Source organism: Nerophis ophidion, linkage group LG23, assembly GCF_033978795.1.
Source record: "Nerophis ophidion isolate RoL-2023_Sa linkage group LG23, RoL_Noph_v1.0, whole genome shotgun sequence".
NCBI classification, from domain to species: Eukaryota; Metazoa; Chordata; class Actinopteri; order Syngnathiformes; family Syngnathidae; genus Nerophis; species Nerophis ophidion.
This window is the reverse complement of record NC_084633.1, coordinates 5830248-5857577: the sequence shown is the minus strand read 5'-3', so window position 1 is coordinate 5857577 and position 27330 is coordinate 5830248. Positions and strand designations below refer to the sequence as shown.

The following is a 27330-nucleotide window of genomic DNA, read 5'->3' as shown; positions in this document are numbered from 1 at the left end:
CTTTTTTTTTTTTACTTGGTCTGAGGAAATATTCAATTTTTTTGAGATAGGTTTTTTGAATGTTCTTAAGCTGTATGCCATAATCAGCAATATTAAAATAATAAAAGGCTTGCAATATTTCAGTTGATGTGTAATGAATCCAGAATGTATGACATTTTCTTGTTTTCAGTTGCATTACAGAAAATAAGGGTCTTCATCACAATATTCTAATTTTCTGAGACAGTCCTGTATATTGCACCTTTAAAGTATATTACACTGGTATTGATGTTTATTGCACTGTTAATTGCTCTTTTTTTGTTGCAGTTTATTTCAGTATTATTATTGCTTTGTGTCCCCTGTCATCCTAGTACCCATCATCCATCCCATCCATTTTCTACCGCTTATTCCCTTTCGGGGTCGCGGGGGGCGCTGGCGCCTATCTCAGGTACCCATCATGTGGTTTATTTTTTTTTATTTACATATGTAGCATAGTCTACAAAGAATTGCTATTTCGACATCTAGTGGACACATTTAGAACAGCAGTTTCTTCCATTCAAAAATTTCGGCTCATTTTTATACTTGACATCTCATCCCGCGGGCCGTACATTTGACACCCCTGCTTTAAAGGTTTCAAACACACTATGGTCTCCCTGACACGCACACACACATTTAGGGAGCTGCACAAAACACACACATGCACATGTTTGCTGTAGGCCAGCCAGGCTAATTGGGTGGTGCCCCGGGCTTCCCAGTGATGTGCGCCTGTTAAGGGCCGTCAAACACATTACAGGCTAGGACCAGGCTATTATCACCTGGAGCGGCTTTTTGGTTTTCCTTTTGAATCGCAACCGGAGAAAAAAAAACACATACGTAATGTAAACACGTCTATACAGACATGTATGGAAATGCACATACCCGAGCACGGATAATTTATGAGTCCATAAATGGCTTCCATTCCCCCGCTTCCTCGCCATGGGAATAGCTGCTCCCAATGGAAGTGAGCAAATAGCACTAAGGTGAAGGAAAGGAGACAGGCAGAGAAGAGAAACAGAGTCAAATGATTTATTGGATGTGGTTTTAATTTACGCTTTGTGCCATTTACACTCATTGGACACAACATACACCGTATAAAACACAAGAGCTAAGTCTTTATGAAGGTAAATGATGACAGTCATTTCGGATTTAGATTAGTTGACTATATGATTGTAATTTGTAGTGACGTTTCTCACTGAACGAGGAATAAAATATTAGAAGCACTTCGTCTTGTCGCGTATATCAGAGGTCCTCAAAAGGCAGCCCGCCAAACACCCAAATAATGATACCAAACAGCAGGGGTGTCCGCATTTTTTCCACCAAGGGCCGCATTGTAAATATTGAAAGAATGCGGGGGGGCCAGGAATAGGCAATATGGCCTAAAATCTATATTCCAATATATTTTGCATGGATATATATCACAATACAATATTTGGCTTGTGAATAATAATATAACACATTTAAAATGTTTTAAGAAGGCTCCTACTTTTGCTGATAACAGACGATATATTGTATCGTTTTTTAACTGTTATTTTTTTAAACTATTATTAATCCAGTTGCTTATTTACTTTTTTCGAGCAGGTTTTTGATTTGATTTTAAAACGTACCAAGCATTTATTTTTCTCTTGTTTGTATACTTTACATTATTTTTTGGCGATACGAGGTAGTTAGGTAGGTCTTTATTGTCATTGCACAAGTACAATAAAACTTAGTTTTCAGCACAAACCCGTTCAAGATTAGACAAACAAACAAACAGTGTACAAGGTTACAGAACAGGAACGCTGATGGGTCACCACAAGGCACCCCGTAAAAGATGGGAAAAAGGTAAAACGTAAAAAAAATACATTCTGTACGTCCGCGTTTTTCAACATTAATTTTGGTGGCAAAATATCACCTTCTGCGTTTTTTTTACAGAAATATAAGAAAAATACAATCCAATTTAAAATGTGTTGAATGCTCGTTTCAGCTGCTGGTCTTTGCTGTTCCTCTTGCCTAAACGCCACACAGAGTTGCAGGACAGGGGAGAACCGAAATAAGCTCACCTAGCCTCCGTTTGCTCTCTGAGCCACAACGTTGACGGCTGTCTACTTTGAATGACTACAATCGAACATTTAATTCCAAACCAGTTGTAGTTCTGGAGTATTTATTAGTAGCCAGTAAGAAGGTATATTTTTTATGTGACAAATTGTTAACAGAGGTAACAACACCAGAAGTGTATTACACGAGGGGGCGGGGCTACAAGATAGAGTTGCCAAATGGGAAACGTTTTCTCAGTTCTTTGCATGCATGTTATAGAATTTTACCAGTGGCGCGGCATGGGTTTCCCACCTTGGCCTTCAGTGATGTCCTACTTAGTCTGACTTCAATAAATACCTCTCAAAATATAATAATTTATTTCACCACATTACCACAGCTTAAGAAAATATTATACAGAAACACACTTGTGTACTAATGGGCATTGAATCACCTAAATTTGTCAATAGTGTACAAAAGGGGCTATTTTTTGGCGCATTTAAAAATCAAAAAACCTGCTTCGGACATGGTATTGTCAAAGCTAAAATAATTGTAAGAAACATATTGAATTTGAAGAAAATATATTTGAACTCACAATTTGTAACAGCCATTGGAAGCCTTATAAGCCATTGATACCGCTTGTAGTAGAAGTGGCAGACAAACCATTTCACCGCCAGGACAGCTTAACCCGTTTCCGGGGTCGGCCCACCTCGTCTCACAAGATCTAGTGTCTCTTTAGATATCCTTCTTGAAAATGCTCTTGCAAATATATATCTGCCACCTAATCAACGTTTGGCTCTGCTTCTTGGTTGTTATAAAATGTGAAACCGCTGATTTCTCCGCTGGCCGGGTATGGCTCTGGTGCCACTTTCTGCTTTCGTAAATCACAGTTTTTGATTGGATACTTGGGTGTGACTAGTGAATATCTAATGGGCTACTGTCAACAACTCGTGATCTGATCGCAACTCTCTGCTAACTGAACGTCCTTTGTTTGTTTACACTGCACAGCCGCCGCTTACGTTGATTCAGAAGGCCTCCGGCAGAATTCAAGCAGCGCTGGCGACAAGCTGATTGGATAAAAGCTCTAACTTTTAAAACAGCAACACTGGAGCCTAATATGACATGAAGAGAATATGATGAATACTTTTATATATTCATGAAAAGTAAATAAAATAAAATTAACTTTTATTAATTTACGATCATGATTTATGTTAATCCAGCAGATGGCCCCCCCTTTGATTTTACATTAAGTTTTCAATGATAACGATGTCAGTTAATTATCTAAAAAAACAAAACAAATTGTGTGGTACCTTACATGAAACATGTAAGTGTTAAAAAAAAATAGCCAAAAGAGGTAGGTAGATGAGAATGAATCTAAAGGTAAATATAGTGTAGAAATATACCCAGTTGCAAGAAATGCAGTCTTAATTTTTTAATTTTATGTCAGGTTTTGCATGGCAGCACTTTGTGCTGATAGAAATGTTCCTCTTTTTTTCCTCAAAGGGTGCTCACATCTCAGGATTTAGAAGCTGCCCTGTGGAGGGACGTTATCTGCTTGCAAGGACGTTACATTGCGTTGAGGGTGCCTTTGTGCGATTGTCGCTGTCAAATTTGAGGGACACAGCTAATGTGTGTGTCATCACAATGCATTATGTATATAATTATATAATTGTGGATACCCTGTATTGTCTATATCCCGCAACACTACACATTAGTAAATGCTAAGCTATTAAAAAAAAAAAAAGTTATTTAAATAATGTTTGACAAATGTTGGTGGTGTATCTAATATACCTAAATAATGTCAAGATCTTAAAAAAAAAAAAAGTAGCTGCGTGTCGAAAATAGCACTTTGGACACCCTTGCAAAAAAGTTTTATGGAAAACTGCTAATTAATAGAGGAGCTACAGAACATTGTGTGTGGTTGGATAACTCAATGGGTAACGACACTTGAGGACCAGGGTTCAATATATAACTAAAAGAGGCACTTCCTGAAGGAATTGCTTGTGAATGCTCCAATCACCAACGTGGGATGAATGTAGAAATAGTTGTAAATGTTGAAATGTTGGTTTGAAACTTGGGAAAGTGCTAGTTTGAATGTCCAGGATGAGTCGAATGTGCTGATGTTGGAATTGTTTAAATCGGTCAAGAAATGTTGAATTAGTAACAGTTTTTATTTGAGAAATTCCTGGAATATTGGAAAAACCGGGAACTTTTCTAGATCCTTAACCAACTTTGGTTTTTGTCCTGAATATGAGGAGTGTTTCGACGGGGGAACGGTTGAAATAGGTTAAAAAACGTGAAAGGACTAGTCAAACTTATGGGTGGAAATATGTTACCAAAAAACAGAAATTCCTGGAAATTTGTTGAATATGGAAAAGTGGTCATTTGAATGTCTAGGATGAGTTGAATGTGTTGAAGGTGGAATGGTTTGAATGGGTTGAAGAATGTTGGAATTGAGGAAGTTTGAAAACTGGCCAAGTCATTTTGAATGGGGAAAATGCAAAAAAAAAAGGAATTATGGGAAATCTTGGAATTTGTTTTAGAATTGTTGAAGTAGATCACACAAATCCTGAACAGGCTGAATATTTTGACGCTGAAACAGTTTGAATCAGATAAAAAATGTGGGAATTGTGGAACTTTGAAAAATGTCCCATTGATTTTAATGGGAATTTGAGAAAAAATTGGGAATTTCGTGAAAAGCTGGAATCTTTTTGAAAATGGTAAAACACTTGAATGGTCTGAATGAGTTGAAATAGTTGGTGTTGAAACTTTTCAAATCGGTGGAGAAATGTTGAAGTTTTCTCAATTCATTTATTTCTCAATTCATGTTTAAATTGAGAAATAGTATTACGGAATTCTTGGAATTTTGGGAAAACTGGGAATTTTTCCAGTTTAAAAAAAACTTTTTTTTTTTTTTCTGATTAAGAGAAATGTTTTGACGGTGGAATGGTTGAAATGCATTGAAAAATGTGGAAGGAGTAGTCGCCAGAAAAGAGGGTAGAAATAGGGCTTTGGAAAATCAGGAATTCTGGAAAATCCCGGAATTTTTGTGAACTTGTAAGAGCTACAGTTTAAATTTCCAGGATGGTGAAATCTGTTGAAGGTGGAATGGTTTGAATAGGTTGAAAAATGTGGAAATGGTGAAAGTTTGAAAAAAGGACAATTCATTTTGAATGGGAATAATGTACCGGAAAACCTGGAATTCTGGGAAATCTGGAAATTTTGGGAATTTTGCAAGGGAAAGCCCGCGATTCCCAGATAGGCTGAACAGTTTGAAGTCGGAACGGTTTGAATCGGGTGAAAAATGTGGGAGGTATAGCGCGCCAAAAAGTTGAAGTTGTTGAATAATAATAAATATATTAATTTTGGTGTAGAAAACCATAATTGTGTGAATGCTTTGGAGCTTTCTCACAATTATACATTTACCAGCCTAAGTGAAGAGTAACAGATACTATTTTGATAGTTATTAAAATATATTTGTATTACTATAATTTTTATTTGTTATTTCAGACCTACAGTACAATGTCTGCTGAGAAAACTCTGGCCCTTGACCCCTGGCGTATATCATGGTGGTATGAACAAAACGTTCTCACCCAGCAGCCTCAACACCACCAGTGTGAGAGTGTGTGAACGCTCGGAAGCCATCGTGACAAACTCAATTAGATGTCCTGCTTCTTATTTCGCCATCTCTCTCGATCCGTCTCCCTCCCTGACTAGCCTTAAGACGGTTATGTACACAGAGCCAAATGGTGATGTCACAATAAATCTCACTCAGTGTGTGGGCATGCTGTTGTACCAAAGTGTGCCAAGGTCTGGGTGTGTGTGCTTTGTGGTAGACGCAGCTGTTATTGTTTAAATCAGTGGTCCCCAACCACCGGGCCGCAGAATAATTTTTTATTAAAAAAAATAAATAAATAAAATAATTTTTTTATTATTATTTTTGTTTAAATTAAATCAACATAAAAAACACAATATACACTTACAAATAGTGCACCAACCACAAAAAAAGTCCCTTTTTCATGACAAAAACGTCCCTTTTTCATGACAAAGAAAAAAAAAAGGGGAAAAAAGGGTTAGGGTTAGGGGAGTGCTGGAGCCTATCTCACATGCAAACTCCACACAAAAAGATCGTGAGCGTAGGATCGAAATTCGAACCAGTGTTAATTTTGACAGCAAAATTTTATTTAGTTTTAGTCATAGTCTTTTGACTAAAATGTAATTTAGTTTTAGTCATAATTTAGTTATTTAAATTCTTTTAGTTTTAGTCTAGTTTTAGTTGACGAAATATCATAAGATTATAGTCGACGAAAACTACAGTAGATTTAGTTGACTAAAGGGTAATATGTAAACTTTCCCTTCAATTTCTGAAAGTCAAAGCAAAAAAGCGGAAAAATCACCGATACAAGTCGTATTTTGATGAAAATCATGTCTCAAATATAGTATTTCCCGAGTAAGCCGTGTAATAAACGGGATAACGTCGAGTGAGTTGTATGTTGTGGAAAATGCTTCCCTGTGTGTGGATTTCGGGGTGATTCGACTGTAAATGTCGCTTCAAGTTTGTTGTGTTTTTCCTTGTAATCCTCGCGCTGCATTTCTTACACTGCGTCTTGTTATCTTTGACGTCAAATATAAAATTTCCCCATATGTCCTCTCTCCTCTTCCTACCCGGCGTTGACATGTTGTCTTCTGCAGCAGGTCAGTCTCAAACGCAAACTACGTTTACGTAACTTCCTTACCACGTCGCTCTGATTGGTTCTCTTCCCAACTCCTCCCGCCTCTTTCTAATGAAATGAGTTCTGATTGGATCTCGTCTCTGGCAGACATTTTCGTCTCGTTTTTATTCGTTTACGAATATGTCAATACACCTCTTCATCGTCTTAGTTCACGTAAATTATTTTTTGTTTAGTTATTGTCTCGTTTTAGTCAGAAAAAAAAGGTCGTTGACGATAACTATGACGAAAATTTTTCGTCAACAAAATTAACACTGGTTCGAACCCAGGACCTTTGTATTGTGAGTAAATTACTAATAAAGAAATTACATTACTATCCTCGATTAAGGAACTTATTATAGTAAATATATTGCAAGACCATTTAGGCCCCTTCTACACTAAGCCAGGCGAAGGTTATCCAAAGTAAATCCCACCTAACCTTATCCTTGTCCACACACACAATGGTCGTTTTAAGACCCCCTGCCCCCCGTCCGCCGGTGCGACGCGACCCAGTACACATTCCCGGAAAATGCGCACGTCATAGTCACCTCCAGTGTTGCTTTGTGTGCAAGTACTTAAATTTAACTTATCTGAACACTATCCGGTAGAGATGCGCGGTTTGCAGTCTCATCCGCGGAGTCCGCGGGTCGGGCGGTTGACATGACGAAAAAATAGATTTTAATTAGATTCGGGCGGGTGGCGGTTGAACCATCCGGAAATATTTGATATGCATGGTTCTGTGATCGGTATCCTTTGCCATTCAAAGTGCCATTTAAGACCAGTGTCATAAAGCGAAGAAGACAATAAGAGACGCTATTATTCTCCTGAATGACTGTCGGCAGTCACCCAGATAATAAGTATTAGGGTGTGCTATGAAGCCATTTACTTTGTCGCCTACTACAACATGTATGATCTGCTTGTCAGTCCAGCATCATGTTGTGTGTGGCTTCGGCGGCAACACGCACACGACTGCAAGTCATACTGGGTGACACAGAGTACGCTAATGGTTGTGATATAAACAATTTTAACACTCTTAGTAATATGCACCACACTGTGAAGCCACACCAATTAAGAACGACAAACACATTTCGGGAGAACATCCTCACAGTAACACAACATAAACGCAACACAACAAATACCCATAATCCTTTGTATTCATGACACTTCCCGACTATTTTATACACCCCGCTAGCAGCACGGTAAGGTGAGCGGGGTTGGGGACGCGGGGGTGTAAAATATATTCAGGCTGTGTCACAGATACAAAGGATTATGGGTATTTGTTGTGTTTATGTTGTGTTACTGTGAGGATGTTCTCCCGAAATGTGTTTGTCAATCTTGTTGGGTGTGGCTTCACAGCGTGGCGCATATTAGTAAGTGTTAAAGTTGTTTATATCACAACCATCAGTGTATTCTGTATCATCCAGTATGCCTTTCATTCTTGTACGTGTAATTGCGGAAGCTGCACACAACATGTTGCCGACTAACAATCGATTCGTACATGTTGTTGAAGGTGAATGGCTTCACAGTACGCCCATAATCTTGTAATCAGGATGAAAGCTATTGGATATTCGCGGGAACATTAGCGACTCCAATTGTCATCATTACTCTGTGAAACAGGTTATAGATAGCTCTGTGTGAGGTATAGTCGGACAACCTCTGATGTATTTCAGCGGTCGGTTGGCGGGCGGGTACGGTCCTGATAAAATGTTGGTTCGGGTGAACGGCGGGTGGATGACGACTTTGGTGATGCGGGTGAACTATCCGGTGTTCTATTATTTCAATTAACTGCAATCCAGTGTGCTGTGGGGGCTTTTTGTAGTGAATCACACCTGAGCCATCATAAATTAATCAAACCTTTATTGGACACGTGAAAGTAAACTATGTGATAAAGAACATTTTACATCAATCAATCTGGGGATCCAGATATCTGGTCCGGACATTCCTCACTCTTTTGCCTTCACCTTCAGTGTCCATTCGTTTTTGGTGACTTTATATAGTCTGGACCTAGACGTTGAGTTCTGCTTTGCCAATCCAAAAGCAATCGCCGTTTTTCCGTAGTCTTCCCTCGACGGCCAGGTAATACGAAGCACACGCTACCTTTTTTTTCATCAGATCCACGGTGTCATGATCCGAGGTCCAAATCATGTTTTTGTTACGTTCTTAGTTTTGGACTCTTCTAGTTCCTGTTTGACACCTGGGTTTGTTTTAGTTACCATGGCGACTTATTATTTTCACCTGCCTCTGGTGTTCGGTACGCGCACATGCGTCTAATCAGAGGACTATTTAAGCCTGCCTTTGCCTGTCAGTCGTCCTGGCGTCATTAGTTGTTCCATGTCATAGTTATGCTAGGTTTTTGCCCCATGTCTGGACTACGTAAGTCTCGTTTATTTCATGCCACAGTTTGATAAGTTCTCTATGTCCATTGTTCATGCTAAGTGTTAGTGTCTATGTTTCCTGTGTTAACTTTTTTGTTCTTTAGCTTGTCGTGCGAACGGCACGCTTTCCTTTTGTCTGGTTCCTGTCTTTTGTGATGTGTAGGATTAATTTATTAATAAATATGTTCCTACCTGCAAGTCCGTTTGCATCCTGGGAGAACAAACCTCGCAGTAAGCTGCGAAAACCATGTCGTGACACACGGGAGCTGCATTCTTGTTGTCTAATCAGAGGACTATTTAAGCCTGCCTTTGCCAGTCAGTCGTCCTGGCGTCATTAGTTGTTCCATGCCATAGTTATGCTAGGTTTTTGCCCCATGTCTGGACTACGTAAGTCTTGTTTATTTCATGCCACAGTTTGATAAGTTCTCTATGTCCATTTTTCATGCTAAGTATTGGTGTCTATGTTTCCTGCATTAAGTTTTTGTTCTTTAGCCTTTCGTGCGAACGGCACGCTTTCCTTTTGTTTGGTTCCTGTCTTTTGTGATGTGAGGGATTAATTGATTAATAAATATGTTCCTACCTGCAAGTCCGTTTGCATCCTGGGAGAACAAACCTCGCAGCAAGCTGCGAAAACCATGTCGTGACACACGGGAGCCGCATTCTCGTTGTTTCTGCTTCAACAAATGGACAAAGTTTTTCGGTAAGTGGAACCACGGCTGACCTGGACATTCGAAAGTTATCTTGCCGTCTGAGAATTGTTGTATCCCAAATAGCTGCAATCGCTTTGTCTTAAGGTATTCATGTGCGATTTCCACAAGTGTCTGTACATACGAAAGGAGAAACAACGGCATGTCTGGATGACTCAATGGCTGTGGCGCGTTCTTTCTGACGTCACTTTCTATATGGGCCGCGGTCTTTCTGGCCTCACTTCCTCTCCGAACTCAGTTTGTAAACGATTGATGAGTCCATACAAAGCTAAGAGCCAGAGATTCAAGAAATACACTCGTGTTAAAATATTATCCAAGTAGGGGGACGGACGTTAAACGACGATTTAGTGTGGCTAAATAAGTGTTCGTTTAAGGAGTTATCCGGCTTAATGTAGAGATGGCCTTAATAAAGTGGAATATGCACTTTCATTAGAAATTAAATGTTTTGAAATGTGCAAGCCTAACTGAAAGGCTAATGTTTGCATGCCAACCGTACAGTACCAAGTTATAAGACTTTGAGGTGTAGGTCTGCAATATTAGCTAAAAAATTTAGCAAGCTAATGTTAGCATGCTAAGGAGCATTTTGATTTTGGAATGTTGGATGTCTAAAAGGGCTTTAAAAACTCACAACGACATCCTCCAGACCTATATCCACATCTTTAATAGAGTCAGCAACATCCTCAGATCCAAACTTACATCTTTACTAGTGAATAAGTGTTAAAGAAAACCGGGAATTTCTGGAAACGTGGAAATAGTTCAATTGCCCTAAATGAGCTAGAAGGATTGTAAATGTAATATGGAAGTAGAAATACTTCTTAAAAGTTATGGGAAAGCAGGAATGCTGGGAAAACCGAGAATTTTAAAAAAATATATTAATTTTGTATTATTTTTTTTTTTAGGTAGCCTGATTGTCTGACTACAAGGAATGTATTGATTGTGGAACGTTTCAAATCGGTTGAAAAATGTGGGTGCAGTAGTCGAAAGAAAAAATAGTAGACATCAGGGTTGTATGGTATCATCATCGGCGGTCACTCGAAGCGAGTATGACGATCCTCCTGGTAGGGGGGTATCCCTTTATGGAGGATGCCCGTGCTTGACTTTGTTTAACGTGGGGAGACCGGTGCACAGACACACCACACGATCCTTGACAGATCTAGGTCAGGGTCCAGTTGCATGGAGTCCAAGACGACTGGGGACCCTTTTCTGCTGCAGCCCTCTTCCGCTATCCAGCCGTTGTGACGCTTCATAGGGTTAGCAATCATCCTCCGTCTGTTCCACCGTTGAGGTCTTGGGTTGTTATTGCCCCATAACTGGGCCCACATAGATGAAGGGGTGCCTTCTTCCGCCATCGCAGCTGTTGCAGTCGTTCTTACATCTACCGTCTTCCGACTGTTCCGCCGTTGAGGTCTTCACCGTATCCCTGGCTAGGACGTAGTCAGGTACTAGGCCTTTGCCAAGGGCCACCTGGGGTACCAGTAGTAAAGAGGTTGACCTCCTAGTTTCTAAAGACCACAAAGATGAGCCTCCACTGCCGGATGCACTTTAATGTCATGCCCAAGACAAAAAATACGGTATACCGGTATTAGTACAGTATTGCAATACTAATGAATCATATTCGGTACCATACCGCCTCTGAAAAGTACCGGTCCGCTATCAGGACAACACTAGACATACGGCAATTGAAAGCCGGATTTTTGAAAGCAACAAAGTTGGTGATTAAAATGTTCAGGTTGAGTGGAGTGTGTCGATGGTGGAATGGTTTGAATCAGTTGAGAAATGTGGGTATTATTCGACTGAAAAAGTTTTCAAAAGAAAACAAAGCCGTGATCATCAGGGGATTTTGGAATGATTAAAACAATAATGGTAGCAGTTACATTGCTTTTCTACATGATGTGTGCATTGTTGGGTTTCCTTGACTGTTTTCCCTCACTCCATTTGAGTGGATGATTCTCGCCACTATCATTGCCAATTGCATCGTCCTGGCCCTGGAACAACATTTGCCCGATGGTGATAAGACGCCGCTCTCTGAACGCCTTGTAAGAAAGACACATTTGATGCACTATATTGTACGATCGAGCAGTTTCCTGCTTATCTCGACCTGGTTGGCGTGTTCTTTCTCTCCTTAGGACGACACAGAGCCGTATTTCATCGGGATCTTCTGTTTTGAGTCTGGGATAAAAATCCTGGCGCTGGGGTTCGCCTTCCACAAGAATTCGTACCTGAGGAACGGATGGAACGTGATGGACTTTGTGGTGGTGCTCACAGGGTAAGTGACAATCTCATGTATACAATAATTGTTACTTTTCAAATTTGAATCGATACGGTACCAATTTAAGGTACATAGGAATCGATACCGGTACTCAACAGTGCCAATTTTTGGTACTTTTGTGTCTTTTAATTAGGGCTATCTATGTTAACGCATTTACTATTGAGCTACAAACAAATAAATATTGAGAATGAATGCACAAAGAAAAGGGTTCATTTTGGAAAGCCCATGTCCAAAGCCATGGCAAGTCGGTCTCCCGACAAGAAAATGCTATTTTATCGTTGATCGCCGTGAGACGACGTCATTGGAGCAACTTTTGTTTGAGGACAAACGTGACCCAAACCTTCGCAATTGTTAGAAAGCCCACTGAACAATATTTTTGTGTGTATGCTTCACTGATGAGAGTTTTTGGTGAACACCGTTTTGTCCTACTGATTTCGGCGGTTCTTGAACTCACCATAGTGTGGGCTGTGACGCAACAGTTTGTTTACATGTGAAATCTTCCACTCCTTCTTTGTCCTGTTTTGTCCACCAAAAGTTTTCTGCTGTGCGTGCGCTTTGTTGATGTTATTGACTTGTTGGAGTGCTAATCAGGCATATCTGGTAAGTGAATGACTGCAAGCTAATCAATGCTAACATGCTATTTAGGCTAGCTGTATGTACATATTGTATCATTATGCCTCATTTTGAGTTCATTTAATATAATTTAATTTAGTTTTGCAAGTCTCATGACACATCATCTGTATATAATATTGGCTGCATTTTAGATAGTTGTTTGTGTGCCATATTGTTCCAGACCACAGCAAACATTACCTAGCTTGCCAAAGATTGTAATCAATCTATTAAAAGAAGACAGCCTGTCGTTTCCTTTAACTAGAACACAGACATCAATACCGTTGGCGATTAAAAGCCAGTAGTTTGCAGGAGTTATCTCACCTCCTAGTAGCCTCTGATTTACTAATGGTTTCCAATGTTGTAAAAATGTGTAGAATAAATATCAAATTTCAACATTTCTGTTAACGAAGATATACTTCAGCCTGCGACACAGTCATTTTGATAGTAGGCTTATATAGCTAATATAGATACTTACATCATGTGTTGCCTTAATTATAAGACTTATATACGGATTTTAATTTTTTGTGGATGTCTGTGGCTCCAGACAGATTAGTTTTTTGTATCTTGGGTCCAAAATAGCTCGTACAACGTTTTGGGTTGCCGACCTCTGAACTAGGGCTATCAACGTTAACGCATGTGATTAATAGAAAAAAAAAATATTGCGTTATCATATATGTTATTCCAGGTTAAGGCTCAACCTGGAGGACGCTCACATTATTGCACGGTATGTGATGACAATGAGAGGCAGCCAATTTCGCTTCAAAACACAACTTTAGATAAAACTGTGGTAACTTTATATTATTGCGGCGACAAAAGTTCTTATCATCCATGCACATCAAGTTTAAAATAGCATCTTAAAGCGAAACACATACTTGAGGATGGCGCTAGCAAGAATGCTACATCGACAAAAAGCAGAAGAGAACGCTATGCTGGCAGTTTACCTGCGTCAATGTTGGCAAGAAAAGTACCACATTTAAGTTAAACATATGCTTTGGTTAAACCGACAGCCACCGCATGTAGGACACCTAACATCTGTGAAGACCAAGTCCTACAAGAAGATGTCATTCACATCACCACAGCTAAACCGTCATACAATACTTTGGAGAGGCACAATTACAGCAGGGAATCATCAACTGTAATTGATAAACAAGAGCCTCAAGTTGCACTTACCGGCTGGATGTGATTCTATGTTGCTGACTTGGGAACATTGGAAATCTGTAAGTAATTACAAAGAGCTGGAGTCACGTTGTACCAAAAAAACAGATAAGCAATGTCATCGAAAGAGGTAAACAAGCTTGTTTGCTTAAACAACTGGTTAAACTAAAGAATAATAAATACAGATTGTCATAGTGCACTTTATGACTGTGTTTACTACATTCATCATCAATCTTTATTGCAGACCTTAAGATCTATTAAACATATAAAAATACAAAACATTTCAAAAAAACATTAGAAAACAAAACAACAAAGCCCAAATGTCAGTTTCTAACATACAAGCATGTGTGCCAATGGTTCCACAGTCCAGATGAGTATCTAACAGAACTGCAGCCAGGGTTCGTTAACACAGTGATTATGTCATTTTCAGAATCAGATGCCCTACACATAAACTTATACATAAGGTTGCGTAGCAACGCTGAGAAAGTGGGCACCCCAACACTAACAAACATCTGGCTTGCACTGGCGCTTCTTGGAATTCCCATGAGAAGCCTCATACAATCATTATAAGCAACCTGCAGTTTCTGAAAGCTTTTCTGCTTATACTTTACCCACAGGGGGGCAGTATACAAAGGAGTACAATAGGCTCTGAATAAGTTGATCTTTACATCATTTGTACAATAATAACATTTCTTACTCATCATGTTGGTTTGGGCACACAGCATACGCCACTGTCTGTATAGGTCATCATCATCACCCAATAGATCAGTAATGATGTGCCCCAGATACTTAGTTTTATCACACACACTCAGCACCTGTCCTGACCGATAGAATAAAGGAAAAGAGAGTTCCTTGTCTTCTTTTGTTCTACATATCATGATGACACTCTTCTTTGCATTGTATTTCACATCATATAAAATATATAATACATTGATTAGTAACTGGCAACTCCCTCCATCTTTGTGTGAATGGGTGTGTGAATGGGTAAAGGTGGAAGTAGTGTCAAAGCGCTTTGAGTACCTTGAAGGTAGAAAAGCGCTATACAAGTACAACCCATTTATCATTTATTTATTCATTTAGCTGTACCTTGTTTGCATTATTACTGCAAAGACTTTCAAAATGTGCAATTAATTCTTACTGTCACCAACTTTTGAGCAAATCAATGACTTGCAGTTCAGTAAAACATTTAAACATTCCTGTATGACATTCCGATTACCAATTTGCTTTTTTATCCAAATCTTGAGGCATTTTCTTAAGCAAATATTATGAATACAAGCAAATACAAACCCGTGATTAATCACGATAATTCACAGATCAGAAATATGATTAATGTGATTTTTTTTTTTAAATTAGCAAAACGTAACAAACAAAAAAAACAATGAACAATAACGCCACTGTTTCCCCATGCACATTTATACATATTGCAAACTAAACGATTGCACTGTGTGTAAAAAAAACAACAACACTATATTGACATCCATATTGCACACTAAGCGGAAATGTTGCACACCAAAATTAAAAAGCAGATCACACTTGTGTTTTAAAGTCTTATTGCATTACCAAATTTGGAGGTGTTTAAATCGTCGTGTAAAATCGCTAATGCCAATAAGTAGCATGTCTGTAGCAAATCCAATATACAGTAAATCAGCATCAATCTGGCACATTTTGTAAAGTGAGGCCTTTCATACCTGTTTTTTTCCGCATAAAAAATTGCAACATTACCTCGAGGCAGTCCAACCGAGTCCACTCTGAGTTGTGCTCGAGTCCTTGATTGAACCATCCGAGTCTGCAACCAAGGAATCCAAAAATAACATTGATTAATTTTACGAGAATTGATACCCGATAGTACCGACAGAGTTCGGTAGGTGGCGATAAAAGTACCGAAAACGGTACCTACCCCTAAATGTATATCTTGTCAGAGTACCTAAATATACCAAATGCATAGTCACAGTGTGCAGGTCATTGCATATACTGTACAGGAGGTCATGTCTTTCACCGTATGTTGTGTGCACGCCTGTGTTGCTGCCGGTGCCCTTTTCTCTAATGAATGGCCCCATCCCAGGCGAGGCAGCAGTCAGATCACAGAGCAGATCCGCAGGCAGCCTGCTGCCTGGGTAGTGAACAAATGCCACGACAATATAGTGCACTCAGAGTAGGGTGGAGGGGGGACACAGGGGGAACAGACATCGAGGAGAGGGGGAAGAAGGTGAAGGAGTGCTGCAGGAAACACAACAATCAGGATTCACAACAACATGCAATCGTACAAAGACCGTGGAAAGATATTTGCTTTGCTGGAAGATGAGTTGTGTACACAAGACTGAGTACCGTATTTTCCGGACTATAAGGCGCACATAAAATCTTTTTTTTCTCTCATAACTCGACAGTGTGCCAAATAACCCAGTGTGCCTAATGTATGCAATACTTCTGTTTTTTCTCACCGACCTTGAAGCAATTTTATTTGGTACATGTTGTAATGATAAGTGTGACCAGTAGTTGGCAGTCAAGCATAAGAGATATATGGGAATAGGTATGATGGGCATATGACCCAAGTAAACAACACCAACATTTTATATGTTCCATTGAAAATATAGAACATTACATGCGGCGCTCAAAAATCTATCAAAATGTTTTGGTAAGACTTTGGTAAGCTATGAAGCCGCACCCCTTGGTGGATTGTCGGCGCATTAAACATACGAGTATTATTATGGTGTGTGTATAAGGTAAGACATATTATCTGGCATTTTATGCAAAATTAATTTTTCTCACCTTCTGTTACCTGCTGATCTGTATTTGGGATCTGCATAAATCCTGAAAAATTGCCTTAGGAGTCTGTACCGACGACATAGTTGATGGGCTTCTTTTTCTTCTCTATCTTCTCGTTATGGAACATTCATCCCTGCTGTTGTCATTTCTAATATAAAGTTGTTTCAAATTCTCATTAGGGTTGTACGGTATACTGGTATTAGTATAGTACCGCGATACTAATGAATCATATTCGGTACTATATCGCCTCCGAAAAGTACCAATTTTTTAAATTTGTATTATGTTCATAAACTCAGGAAATATGTCCATGGAGACATGAAGACTTTGAATATGACCAATGTATGATCCTGTAACTACTTGGTATCAGATTGATACCCAAACTTGTGGTATCATCCAAAACTAATGTAAAGTATCAAACAACAGAAGACTAAGTGATTATTACATTTTAACGGAAGTGTAGATAGAACATGTTAAAAGAGAAACTATGCAGATATTAACAGTTAATGAACAAGTGGATTAATAATTAATTTTTTACCGCTTGTCCTTAATAATGTTGACAAAATAATAGAATGGATAATGACACAATCTGTTACTGCATATGTCAGCAGCTAAATTAGGAGCCTTTGTTTGCTTACTTACTACTAAAATACAAGTTTTCTCCTATGTTCACTATTTTATTTAAGGACAAACTTGCAATAAGAAACATATGTTTAATGTACCATAATATTTTTTATTAAAATAAAGCCAGTAATACAATTTATTGTAGTCCATTTATTTAGAAAAAGTACCGAAAAGTATCGAAATAATTTTGGTACCGGTACCAAAATATTGGTATAGGCACAACACTAGTTCTTACTTAAGTCTGTCAGTAAACTCGCCATGAAAGCGCTAAAACATACCTGCGTAGTGAGTTCACATTATTCACCCAAGGAACTTTGGTTATTGGAGTTCTGGTCGGACTGTTTTTCACGGGACGCGTTTCCGTCCTTTTTGTTGTTTCCGGATGAGGAGATGCTGCTCCGTTATTGATTCAAGCAAAGTCTGAATGTCATTAAAACAGTTGGCTCTATCTTTTGACTCTTCTTCCACTCCCGTCCTTGCACGCTACACCGCTACAACAAAAATGATGGGGAGAAGACGCTGCCGTAGGTGAGCCACGTAAATAAGCCCACCCACAAAATGGCGCGTCCGTAAGCGACTGTCAGAAAGCGGTTTGATGGTGAGCTATAAAACATCATCTATGCAACATTTTGACTATAGAACCACAATTACATGTTATCTAGACCACAAGGAAGTGTTTTCAATTTAGAAAAAAAATAATATTAATATGACTCCTTTAATGCGCCCTATAATCCTGTGCGCCTTTTTATATGAAAAAAGATCGAAAATACACCATTCATCGGCAGCGCGCCTTATAACCCGGTGCACCCTATGCTTTGGAAAATACGGTAAGCCCCTCCCATTTTTCCTTAAAATTTGCACACTAATGCATACTCATCCAGACGGAGTGTCCTTTCGCTTTAGTAGGAGCAATCATGAGGCCAAGATCATCCTGGCAAGAGTGACTTAAGACGAGTGTCAGTAAGACATAAAGTGCAGCATATAGTGAGAGGACAGGGATGAGGATTTGTAGGATTTGACGCTGTAAGTAAGCAAAGCAGAGCTTTTTAGACTGGTGTACAGTTTATGACCGGGTGATGACCTTTCTCCACTACTGTAACTGTAAAAAATAATGTTGCTGATGAAAGTGAAGGTTTATATCTTTTCACAGTTTAGTCCACTCTCAGGCTATAAATATCGCCCATGACATATTGTGGTGCTTTATGGTTAAATGTAATGCTTTTAATGCTGGGGTCTATGCAGTGTAGACGATGTGCGGTATTAGTCATATAACTGTTGCCGATGATAGAGCTTTTAAAGGGGAACATTATCACAATTTCAAAAGGGTTAAAAACAATAAAAATCAGTTCCCAGTGGCTTGTTGTATTTTTCGAAATTTTTTTCAAAATTTTACCGGTCCCGGAATATCCCTAAAAAAAGCTTTAAAGTGCTTGATTTTCGCTATTTGCGATGCAACTATCCATTTCCCTGTGACGTCATACAGTGCTGCCAATGTAAACAAACAATGGCGAATAGCACAGCAAGATATAGCGACGGATTTCAGCGGCTTAAGCGATTCAACAGATTACGTGTGTATTGAAACGGATGGTTGGAGTATTGAAGAAGAAACTGAAGCTATTGAGCGAATAGCTAATGACGCTATTCATAGCCATAGCATGGCCGAATAGCTACTTTAGTATCGCCGGTAAAATGTGCGGACCAAACGATCAGGACTTTCGCATCTCGTGACCCTGGAGCAACTTAAATCCTTCGATTGGTAAGTGTTTTTTTCGCATTAAATGTGGCTGGAAGGAAACGTAATATAGTTGCAAATGCATCTGCAGGTTATCCATACATCTCTGTGCCATGTCTGCTTTAGCATCGCCGGTAAATAGCATGTTAGCATCGATTAGTGTAGCATTTTAGCATTGATTAACTGGCAGTCAACATCAACAAAACTCACCTTTGTGTTTTCGTTGACTTTATTGTTGCAAATGCATCTGCAGGTTATCCATACATCTCTGTGCCATTTCTGATTTAGCACTTCCGGTAAATAGCATGATAGCATCGATTAGCTGGCAGTCACGCCGCTACCAAATATGTCTGATTAGCACATAAGTCAACATCAACAAAACTCACCTCTGTGATTTTGTTGACTTTATCGTTGCAAATGCATCTGCAGGTTATCCATACATCTCTGTGTCATGTCTGTCATCGCCGGTAAAATGTGGAGACACTCTGGCACATTCAATGGGGGTCTGGCGGCAGACACTTTCGCATCTTTGGGCCAGTGGTGCAGCTTGAATCCCTCCCTGTTAGTGTTGTTACACCCTCCGACAACACACCGGCGAGGCATTTTGTCTCCAAGTTTCCCAAAAATTGTCGAAAAAACGGAAAATAACAGAGCTGAGACCCAATGTTTGCAATGTGTTGAAAATGAAAATGGCGGCTGTATTACCTTGGAGACGTCACGTTCTGACGTAATCGCAAAAAGAGCGATAAACAAAAAGGCGTTTAATTTACCAAAATTCACCCATTTTGAGTTCGGAAATCAGTTAAAAAAATATATGGTCTTTTTTCTGCACCATCAAGGTATATATTGACGCTTACATAGGTCTGGTGATAATGTTCCCCTTTAATACTGTCGTTGTATTCCTTCACAGTACAAAGCCATTTCTAAGGCCCCTTGTACACTAAGGTTATCCAGGCAATGTCACACCTAACCTTATTCGTGTCCACACCCACACACACAATGCCACCGTTTAAGACCACCGACCCCCCCGTCCGAACCTTAAACTATGGTTTAGTGTGGCTGAAACGGGGCTTACGCTAAATAATTATTTGTTTAAGGAGTTATTTGGCTTAATGTCGAGTAAGTCAGCAATCCTCGCCTCAATGACGACAAGTAAAACAAGTTTCTCACAAATATCAACACTGGGGACGAGGAATAACTAAACATGCTACACTATACACCGCAGGAAAACATCTAAGTTAGAGCTCTAGAATGTTAAAATGGGTGTGCGGATTGATACAAATATCAATAGTATCAACACCAAGTCTAGTATCAGTAAATGGTCGATATTACAATGGTTAAATCAATATCTTTTTATTACTAAGAAATCTTGGTGGGAGAGGGGTTAGTGCGTCTGCCTCACAATACGAAGGTCCTAAGTAGTCCTGGGTTCAATCCCGGGCTCGGGATCTTTCTGTGTGGAATTTGCATGTTCTCCCCGTGACTGCGTGGGATCCCTCCGGGTACTCCGGCTTCCTCCCACTTCCAAAGACATGCACCTGGGGATAGGTTGATTGGCAACACTAAATTGGCCCTAGTGTGTGAGTGTGAATGTTGTCCGTCTATCTGTGTTGGCCCTGGGATGAGGTGGCGTCTTGTCCAGGGTGTACGCCGCTTTCCGCCCGACTGTAGCTGAGATAGGCACCAGCGACCCAAAAAGGCACAAGCGGTAGAAAAATGGATGGAAATGAATTTGTCGACACAGGAGAGCTTTTAGGGGGAAAAAAGTAAGGATTTAAATGATAGCCAATAGTAATAATAATAATAATAATAATAATACATTTTACTTATAAGGCGCCTTTCTGGGCACTGAAGGACACCGTAAAAAATCAAAACCGTAAAATCAAATTGGATAAAAACAACAGCAACAACAACAAAGATAGATCGTTTGCCGCCACAATGTGGATGACCAGATCAAATGTTTGGATCGCGCTGATAGCCAATAGTAGGAAATAATTAAAATGTTGAATAGATATTGAAACACTGCCATTCTTTGTTTTTGTCTGATTGTAATTGTGATCACAAACTAATCATTCAATGATCGTGAAAATTTAAAGTATCAGCATTGGTATAGTCATTACTGCTCCTTGTATCAGATCGATACCCAAATTTGCAGTATTGTCTAAAACTGTATTGTAATGTATTGGTAACTTACAACCGAATAATAAGTGCTCAGTACATTTTAAAAGTGTAGATAGAGCCATGTTACAACAGAAAGTAATCCTCTATTAACAGAAAATTAGCAAGTACTGTAGATGAATAATTTAACACAATTATACAACCATAATTGACGCAATATTACAATATATTGTAACATCAATTGATCGACTATTAACAGTAAATTAGCAAGTAGCGTAGATTAATAGTTTAACAAAGTAATACAACTTGAAATGACGCAATATTTTATAGCATACTTTTTTGCAATATACATAACAGGCCAAAAGTTTGGACACACCTTCTCATTCCAATGTGTTTTCTTTATTTTCTTCACTATTTACATTGTAGATTGTCACTGAAGGCATCAAAACTATGACACCTGTGAAGTGAAAACCATTTCGGGTGACTACCTCTTTGCAGCTCATCAAGAGAATGCCAAGAGTGTGCAAAGCAGTAATCAGAGCAAAGGGTGGCTATTTTGAAGAAACTAGAATATAAAACATGTTTTCAGTTATTTCACCTTTTTTTTTTGTTAAGTACATAACTCCACATGTGTTCATTCATAGTTTTGCTGCCTTCAGTGACAATTTACAATGTAAATAGTCATGAAAATAAAGAAAACCCATTGACTGAGGAGGTGTGTCCAAACTTTTGGCCCATACTGTATATTGTGATATAAATATTGTCATCATCCAATATTATGAAGCAGGATTTGACATTTTGAAGTACATCTTTGCAGGGGTTCACTCATTGGGGTGTGCTTTACCTCCAGTTTGACTGTAATATTGTGCTTGAATTGATAAAAATAGATTTTTTACTTAATTATGAGAAGAGGCCAGATGATAGGACAGGTGCTGTTTATTGTGCAACTTTATTAGCTGCATCCCATTGTTTGAGGAAGGTATCTGCTCAGAATCTTTGCTTCACCGATTTCCAGTCATTTGGACCTGCATGGTACCTCGGGCTAAAAATCCTTTTTCAGCCTTTGTGCTTAAATGTAGGCACATGTTAAGAGTTGAAAATCATCTTGAGCAATGAAGACATTTACCATCTCACTTTAAAGCTGTTTGTTGGTACTTAATCACCCTTAGCCTACTCTTTTGCTATATATAGACTACTCTACATGCAGTCTTTTGTTAACACTCTTGCAAAACTGTTGCTCGGAGGCTTTTTCCGGCGTCACATTTAGATGACAATGGCAGCTGACGGAGTGTCAGTGCACAACAAATCGGGAGTGAAACTGCAATTGGAAGGATGACACATTGTGACACATAGGTGGCAAGTTTCACTCCAACATTGAAAACCTTTTTTTGGTATTTTGATAATAAACAAGGGAAATACAGTGTTACCTCAATTTAGGACTATTTTGGGCCTCCTCGCCACCACGGTCGAAGTGGTGACATGTCGAATCCGTAACTGAGAAAGTTAGTGCAAAGGAGAAAAATTAGACAACCAAATCAGAGAAACAAACCATTAAAAGCATGTTCTGCCGGTGAGCTGACCCCATAGCCACCCTTTCCATGGCAGGCAGCCACAAACGTGCAAAAGACCGACATATATCCATGAAAATATGGAGAAGCTGCTGATCTTGTTTGAGGTGTTTCAGTTCGTTCTGTCTGGTCCTCTACAAAGTGGACCATCGGGCATTACTTGTGGTAAACAGCCACAGCTGGCTGTCAACTCTGACCTCTGTCCTTCACTCAAAGACGTCCGGGAGCAACATAACCGACAGTAACAGTTTTTGCTGTTATATGAAGCAGCCCGTAGGACCTAGAAAAGTCTGCTCCCCAGGTTAAATGCTGGACAATATTATATAATTTGTTTGTAGTAAATGATATTGTAATGTTTTTCAAACAATATTTCTTATCTGAAAGACAGTTTTTCCTTTTAAAAGGCATGGCATATGTAAAAGTACTGATGTTTGAAGAGGGCCAATTTGTAAATTGACTTCAATTAATTTCAATGGCTGGGGTTGATTTGAGATATGAATGTTTTGAGTTGTGAGTTTGGTCGTGGAAACCAATTGAGCTTTTAAGTGTAGGTACCATTGTCCTGAAAAAAGTGATGGTAACATTCTTCATGGATATACAAGTGTCAACATGACTAAAAGTATAAACTTAAAAATGATATCCTTAGTTCCAACTTAAACGACAAATCAATTGTAATGCATTTTCTTAAGCAAATCTTCTTAATAAAAGCAAATATGTCAGAATTATTTGGTGTCGAACCACAAGATGCAGAGATGGAGGCAGGCATTGGATATGAAGACATGATTTAATATAAATAATAGAACAGGAACAAACAAAAAGCATGCACGTGGGCGGAATAACAAACTAAAGGAGCTAGCACTGGGAACTACAAAAACAAAAAGGAACTTTAGCATGGAAGCTATCGGAAAACAAACAAACAAAACGACACAACAGGTAGTACGGCAAGAGTGACATGTGGCAACGACAATACAATGATCCAGCAACTGACACAAGACAAAGCAGGTACACATAGGAGCAGGCTGATTGGCAACGGGTCTTTCCAGGTGCCAATCAGCCGCATCTGAGGAGGAACACAACACTCAGGGAACAGGACAGGAAGCTGACAAAATAAGAGCACTAGACAGGAACTAAGGACAGGAAATACTAAACACACAGGAGAAACTAAAACACAAACAGTCAGTGGCAAGCCTGACAAAATACAAACCTGAGATTAATCGTGATTATTCACATTTGAAGAGTATGATTAATCTGATTTTTTTTTTTAAATAGCAAAACGTAACAAAAAAATCAATGAACAACGAAACATGAGCAATGCATAGTAACACCTTTATACATTTATACAGATTGCAAATGAAACGATTGCACTATGTGTAAAAAAAAAAAAACACTATATTGACACCCGTATTGCACACTGAGCAAAAATGTTGCATACCAAAATTAAAAAGCAGATTACACTTAATTACATAAGTGTGTTTTCAAAGTCTTATGGCATTAGCAATTTTGGAGGTGTTGAAATCGTCATGTAAAATCACTAATGCTAATAAGTAGCATGTCTATAGCAAATCCAATATACAGTAAATCAGCATCACTCTGGCACATTTTGTAAAGTGGGGCGTTTCATACTTGCTTTTTTGGCCTGGAAATTTGCAACATTACAAAAGTGATAGTAACTAACATTCTTCATGCATATACAAGTGTCAACATGACTAAAAGTATGGATTGTTAAAACCTAAAAATGATATCCTTAGTTCCAACTTTAATGACAAACAAATTGTAATGCAAATGCAATAATTAATCTATTTAATTAATTAGATTATAATTTATTTTTTTATGTATATAAATTATATTACTTATATCAATTGTTAAATGAGTGTAACTATTAAAATGGGCACTTTTCTACCTTCATGGTACTCAAAGCTCAAAGACACTATTTCCACATTCACACACACATATCCACACACTGACGGCGGGAGCTGCCATGCAAAGCCCTAACCACGACCCATCAGGAGCAAGGGGGAATTGACTGACTAGGTTGGTTGGAAGCTGAGGATCGAACCAGGAACCCTTAGGTTGCTGGCAGGGCCGCTCTCGCTCTCACAAACAAGCCACGGTGCCTGGAACTTTAAATAATTAGACTTAGACACACTTTGAGGGAAATTGTTCCACTAAGTAGCTCATTTACAAAGTATGGAAAGGGTAAGGATGGAAATGATAATGCAGGTATAAAGTAGAATTAAAATGTACCATAATAGCAATATAAAATATAACATATATGCAATGTTTACATATTATATAAACAGAATATAATATATACTGATACAGTATTATATCATATAATTGTATATACTATATATATATATATATATATATATATATATATATATATATATATATATATATATATATATATATATATATATATATATATATATATATATATATATATATATGCGGTCAAACTTAGTCTTGACTCAGGGAGGAGGACGTCCCTGCCATGCAGAGTCCCGATGGTGCCTTGATAGAAGGAGAGATGAAGAGAGCGAGGCCACAGGCTCACAGATGGTGCAGGGGCAAGTACCTGTAAAGGTGAGCCAGTTGCGATACCCTTATCGTATTTTGCATATATATATATATATATATATATATATATCAATCAATCAATAAATCAATGTGTATTTATATAGCCCAAAATCACAAGTGTCTCAAAGGGCTGCACAAACTGCAACGACATCCTTGGTAGAGCCCACATAAGGGCAAGGAAAAACTCACCCCAGTGGGACGTCAGTGTCAGTGACGATGACTATGAGAAACCTTGGAGAGGACCGCATATCTTAAATACGCATTGAGGCCATAATCTAATATATTGTGTTAAGTCTGATTACTCGATTGCTAAAATAAGTGATTTATTTCATCCCTAATGAGGAAACTTCTGTGAAACACTAAGAATTGTGTGCACTGTTGGCATTCCTGCAAAAAAAATACTATGTCCACCTTTCTATCGGTGTGTAAGTTGCTTAAGCTCCACATGTCCTCGATACATTAGGAACCCCTGACAGAAATTGAACAATATGGCTGGCTCGCACACACACACACACACACGCACACACACATACACACACACACACACACACACACACACACACACACACACACACACACACACACACACACACATCACACACCTTTGTGATGTGTTTTTTTAGCCCCTTTGAACATGAAAGCTGCTTGGCCTTTCCGCCCACCTCTGGCCAAAACCTTTAATAACACATTGACCGATGTGCACGGACAAACGTGCGCATTTCCACTTCAAACATTCCTTTCCTCTTCCGTGCCACCTCTTGTGTGGACTCGCGGATGCCTTTTTTTTTATTTATTTTTTTTACACACCCATTCAAAGACAAATATGCTTAACATGACTGTGAATAGATGGGCTGTCCGCTCTGCAACCTTGTTGTTGGATGGTCGTTTGATTTGTGGACAACCATGTTTTCTGTGCCCAAGTGTGTGTATGTGTGCCAATTGTAGTAAATTACCCAAGTGATTTGGCCCTGGGAATAAGCTAGATGTTGTTTTTTTTTAATGCTCGTTATTGATTATTAGTCCAATTACGCGTTGTTTACAGCCATTCTAACAGTGCATCTCCCTCCTTCAGCTTTTTTATATACAACCGTTGGAGCAGCAATGAATGTAGTAAAAAAAAAAAAAACAACTGCCGTTCTTTTAATCAAGTGAAATCCGACCAAAATCTGTCTATGGATGTTTTCATTCATCCAGGTCATTGTATTCTCAGGGCATTCGATCGATCGACTATTCTGTTTGTCTTAGAAGATGTTTTGCCTCTAATCCAAGCAGGTTTCATTAGTTCATGCTCATGCAAAGCCCCAACTATTTATCCTACAACAAGAGCAAGGCGTGCACAGGTAAGGATGCTTCCTTGAAAACAATAACTGTTGAGACGAAAATATATCAGGTTTTTTTTCAGTGAAAAAACAATAACTGTTGAGCTGCAAATAACCAACAGCTCTTTTTTTCCCCACTAAAATAGGGCAGAATCATCCTTGTCCGTACACTCCCTCCTCTTGCTGTAGGAAAATAGTTGGGGCTTCGGCACCAGCATCTACACTCGATTTGACCTTCTCATCCAAGTAGGCTTTATCAGTTCATGCTCATAAAGGTAGGTAGGTAGGTAGGTAGGTAGGTAGGTAGGTAGGTAGGTAGGAAGGTAGGTAGGTTGGTAGGTAGGTAGGTATTTAGTGTCGTTGCACAAGTACAATGAAACGTTGTTTTCAGCACAAACCCGTTCAAGATTAGACAAAAAAACAGTGTACAGGGTTACAGAACAGGAACGCTGGTGGGTCCCCACAAGGCGCCCCGTAAAAGATGGGAAAAAGGTAAATGCTGGGGAGGGATGAGTAAAAACATACAATCTAGAGTGGGAAAAAACATCCATAGCATAGCACATATACATATTACAAAATGCATCCCAAAATATCTAGTAACAGGGAGGGGGTGGGGGCCACGGTAGCAGGCTGCAGCTCTTCATGCACTTCCCATCCATCCATCATCCCTAAGGGATTCGCGCCAAGGGCGTTGCATGGGGAATGGGGTGTGTGTATGTGGCGTGTATTTTTTGTGGATGCATTTGTGTGTAAGCCTGCCGCGTGTCTCTGTTCCGC

At 39.1% G+C, this 27330-nt stretch overlaps 1 protein-coding gene across 8 annotated transcripts in view; it reads left to right on the top strand.

Moving 5' to 3' along the window:
• cacna1aa (calcium channel, voltage-dependent, P/Q type, alpha 1A subunit, a) overlaps nucleotides 1-27330 on the top strand; it is a 262583-nt gene that overhangs the window by 57082 nt on the left and 178171 nt on the right. For all 8 annotated transcript variants that reach the window (XM_061885469.1, XM_061885467.1, XM_061885465.1 and 5 more), the window contains exons 2-3: nucleotides 11747-11852; nucleotides 11943-12082. In XM_061885469.1, coding sequence (XP_061741453.1) covers nucleotides 11747-11852; nucleotides 11943-12082 — 246 coding nt within the window. The remainder of the gene's footprint in view (nucleotides 1-11746; nucleotides 11853-11942; nucleotides 12083-27330) is intronic.